This window comes from Aegilops tauschii, chromosome 5 (genome assembly GCF_002575655.3).
Source record: "Aegilops tauschii subsp. strangulata cultivar AL8/78 chromosome 5, Aet v6.0, whole genome shotgun sequence".
NCBI classification, from domain to species: Eukaryota; Viridiplantae; Streptophyta; class Magnoliopsida; order Poales; family Poaceae; genus Aegilops; species Aegilops tauschii.
In genome coordinates this window covers 2,718,819-2,722,719 of record NC_053039.3, presented here as the reverse complement: position 1 = coordinate 2,722,719, position 3,901 = coordinate 2,718,819, and the positions used below count along the sequence as shown (strand labels likewise).

The 3,901-nt window shown below is 54.5% G+C and overlaps 1 protein-coding gene across 1 annotated transcript; it reads right to left on the bottom strand.

The window, feature by feature from the left end:
• Positions 1-1,737: 1,737 nt before the first annotated feature.
• On the bottom strand, positions 1,738-2,673 carry LOC109757526 (putative B3 domain-containing protein Os04g0347400). Its single transcript, XM_020316347.3, has 2 exons — positions 2,599-2,673; positions 1,738-2,505 (listed from the first exon to the last, which is right to left on the bottom strand). Exons 1-2 carry the CDS (start codon positions 2,671-2,673, stop codon positions 1,738-1,740), a joined length of 843 nt encoding a protein of 280 aa, XP_020171936.1.
• Positions 2,674-3,901: the final 1,228 nt, after the last annotated feature.

Here is a 3,901-nt window from a genome sequence, read left to right as displayed (position 1 = left end):
ATGCCATGTTACAGGATTTAATGGCGCAGCGGACTGTTGAAGAGGAGCAAAGGCGGCAGGCTGAGCAGGAGTCCAGAGAAAAGGAACGGGAAGACACGAACAAGAGGTTGAAGCTGCTTGAGGATCAACTACAGGTAGAACATTATCTAAACTAGAGTAGAAGATTCATTACATATGGACGAACCACCCTCACGTGACTCTCATCTTATAAGTTCTTATGCAATCTCGAAGCAGTGCAAGTGATGCCCCTCCTCCTCCTCCGGAATGTTAACCCGATGGCCTCTCCTCCTTAAGATGATCTATATATGAACAAGTGTACTTCTATTGTGACGTGCACATGTTTTACAAGTAGTGACAATATGTATGAATTTGCGACTTGTGTGTGACGTCTACTAGGATAATACATTCGACTTGTGTGTGACAATATGTGGACTATCCCTAATTATGCCTATATATGTGTGGACTAGATCAAATTATGCCTATATATGATCAAATTATGCCTATATATGTGTGGACTAGATCAAATTATGCCTATATATGATCAAATTGCACTGCAGTTGTTTTTATCTGCAGGGATCAGAAAAGAAATAGCTTGACAGCAGAATGGATGGGAAAGATTTTCGAGAGCAACACTCGGAACACGATATACTACCGAGAGCACCTCTCGGAAACATGGTCGTCTGGGACACTACTGTTGTCCCACAACTTTTCCGAGAGCTGCTCTCGGAAAAGAAGGCCATTGCCGAGCATAGCTCTCGGCAAAGCTATGTAAAGTGTCAGCCCCCCATGTGGGCCACGCTGGTCAGAAGGATTGCCGAGAGCAGCTCTCGGCAAAGATATCGTCATTTTTTTTCAAAAATATTTAGCAAGTTATTTAAAACTTTTACTGATAAATGTGACCAGTGGGACCACATGTCAGTTAGAAAGAACACACACACAAAAAGGATGTTGCATATGCTTTGCCGAGGGTGACGCTCGGCAAAGTACGCAGTAACTGACGGAGCCGTCTGTTGCGGACGAGCATGCCACGTGGCTCCTATTTGCCGTGAGCTTCTCTCGGCGTCTGCAACTTTGCCGTGCGGTGCCTCTTTGCCGTGAGGCAGTGACGGCAAAGATGTCAGTTTGCCGTGACGGTGGGTTTGCCGAGAGTGACACTCGGCAAACCTTGCTTTGCCGAGTGTCCTTGTTTTAGCACTCGGTGAAGAACATTACACCCGGCGTACATGAAAATTCCAGTAGTGGCCGCTGGCGTTTGTTTTCTCTGTTTCGGTTTTTTGCATAACATTAGAACGTTATAAGGCTACAATTTCTTTTTGAACCATGGAGGAGAGCTGCATGTATTATATTGAAGAGAGGGAGAAAGTACACGACCAAAAGAGTTACAAACTGAAACAAAACCAGAGCAGAAAAGCAGTGAAGTCACGGCTACAATTTTTAGCGGCCAAATAGCATGCTATTACGCGGTTAGCATCGTAGTGACCATACTTGCTAGTAAAACGTAGTGTCAGCTCTCCCAATACGCTACGAAAGCGCTATATTTTTCGTGGATCCTTACCCGGATTCAAAGTGAATATCAGTTCCTAATGCATCCATATATACGGGTGAGTGAAATCAGAAGAGTTGATCCAAAATACAATTCCAGAAGGAAACCCAAGCGAAGGCACAAAGACAACATTACATCTTTTTGCCATCACGAATCACGAATCAATAAAGCTCGCCGGTGATTATATTGATTGCTCACGACGAGGGCGTTTCCCTGAGCACTTGCACTTGCACCACCTGCTCGCCGCCGGTGTCAGCTGCCGGCGTGAAGAGGCAGACGTCGGAGATCCTGAGGCCGTTGTCCCAGGCGAAGCCCTCCCAGCCGGCCATGATCATGCCGCCCTTGCTGCCGACCCTGACGGACACCTCCCATCGCCGGTCGCCGCGGCCGGCCACGGTCAGCTCGGCGGTGCACGACTCGGCCCATCCCACGCGGGCACAGAAGGCCTTGGTCAGCTCCATGTACTGGAGATGGAACGGCTGCTCGATGCCCAGCCGGAGCGCCCCATCGTCCGACGACGACGGACCGCAGGAGCCGGCGGGCGAGGCGGTGGCCGGCGAGAGCTTCTTCCTCTTTGTGCCGGCCGCCGGCAGTGGCGACCGGGAGGGGGACCCGTCGTGGTGGTGGTTGTCGTCGCTGCCGGACTCCACGTCGGCGTCGTCGTCGAAGTTCATCATTGGGCCGCCACGCTGGCCGTCGAAGAAGGAGGTGCTGCAGCCGGACGTGTCGAAGGGCTCGACGGCGAAGTCGAGGTCGTCGAGGTGGTCGAAGACGAGGAGCTGGCCGGCGGAGAGGCCGCAGCCGGCGACGAAGCTGCGCCACCCCTTCCCGTCGAAGCGCAGGCCCGCGGCGCCGTGCCGGACGAGGCCCACGTGCCACGACCGTCCAGCGGGGTCGCGCAGCGTGGCGACGGCGAGCACCGGCGGGCGGTCGAGGCGCGCCGCGAACTTGGGCGGCAGGGACTGCATTGCAGCCAACGGAGACAAATCGTCAGGTCAGGTATAGCGCAGCAGATTATGGATTGATTAACCAATTGCGAGGGCGAGGGCGCTTACCAGGCTGGACTCGAAGGAGCCCGGCAGGAGGATTTTGAAGAACTTTTGCCGGCGTACGGCGCCGCCCTCCACCATGGCCGCCCGCAACGTACAGATCCACCGGCGGTTAGAGTATCCCCCGTTTATGTCGCTGCCCTTCCGTAGTCCTGGTGCGTGATTATAGTATATCGGACGCCGCCTTATATAGAGTTTAATTTCTTTCTTTCTTTATTCTCTTCGTTCCTGCCATAACATGAGGAGCAGGCCAGAATGGCGGCGGCATCGAGTGCCGCGAGAAGCACGACACGGCGGCTGCATCGACCGTGGGGGGTCCGCAGACGCTTCCATGCGATCTCGGGAGAGGATGGGTGGTAGAGCTGCACTTCTCCAACACCGCCATCTCCTTCTCTAGTGTGCGCTCTACCTCCGACGAGGATGCTGGCGGCGATGCCTCTAACCAGCGCTTCGACCTCCTGTTGGAGCCCATGCTTCATCGGGCCAACCGGCGCGTTTAGTGTTAGAAGGGATAGAGAGAGAATTGGTGGAATTGTTTGATGTGTTGCTTGAGCCTCGTTGGTATATATATAGGAGTACAATGACCAACTTGGAGTACAAGACAAGGCAGGGTAAGATCCTACGCTATCCTATCTTTCCTAATAACCATAATACTCAACGTCCCCCACAGTCACAATGGTAGCGACACAGGCGATGAGACTGGAGAAGAATCCGAAGGTAAGCCGACGGACATCCCCCACAGTCGTAACGGTCGATGCATCGCGAAAGTTGTGGTTGGAGAGGAAACAAACGAGGTTGCTCAAGCAAGGCGGTAGCCCTTTCTGCCGATGTCGAGGTAGCCGAGAGCGTATGATGGTGTAGCCGTGGTCGATGTTGAGTCAGGGTCGCCTAAGTCGAGGTAGTCGTCGTGGACCGGGAAGAAGAGCGGCGGCGGCGTCTAGGTTAGGAGCGCGGGGACGGTGCTTGCAGTAGGCGAGAAAGAACCCGACAGTGTGACGAAGATCGGTGCGGACGGTGGCGTTGTCGTGCCTAGAAAGACGGCACGGCGCATACCACAAAGAAGTCGATGCGGGTGGATGACGAAGTGGACCGGGTGCCACGACACTACGGCCCGAAGGGGCGACGCAGCGACAGCGTGCGAGTCGGGGCGACGACGAGGAAGACCTCAGGGCGGCACCGGTGACCGCGTGCCATGCTCGCTATGGCCCGATGGGGCGATGCAGCGGCATCGCGAGGGTTGGTGCAAACCTGGGAATGGCCTGGAGATGAAGGCCTCGGGGCGGCGGCGGACTGCGGCCGCGGCAATACG

What these genes read in the sequence shown, in the direction of transcription:
- LOC109757526 (XM_020316347.3), bottom strand. Translation starts at nt 2,673, where the DNA reads ATGGTGGAGGGCGGCGCCGTACGCCGGCAAAAGTTCTTCAAAATCCTC. An exon ending in GCTCCTTCGAGTCCAGCCTG is followed by an intron (nt 2,506 to 2,598) that starts GTAAGCGCCCTC and finishes GCTGCAATGCAG; the next exon opens with TCCCTGCCGCCCAAGTTCGC.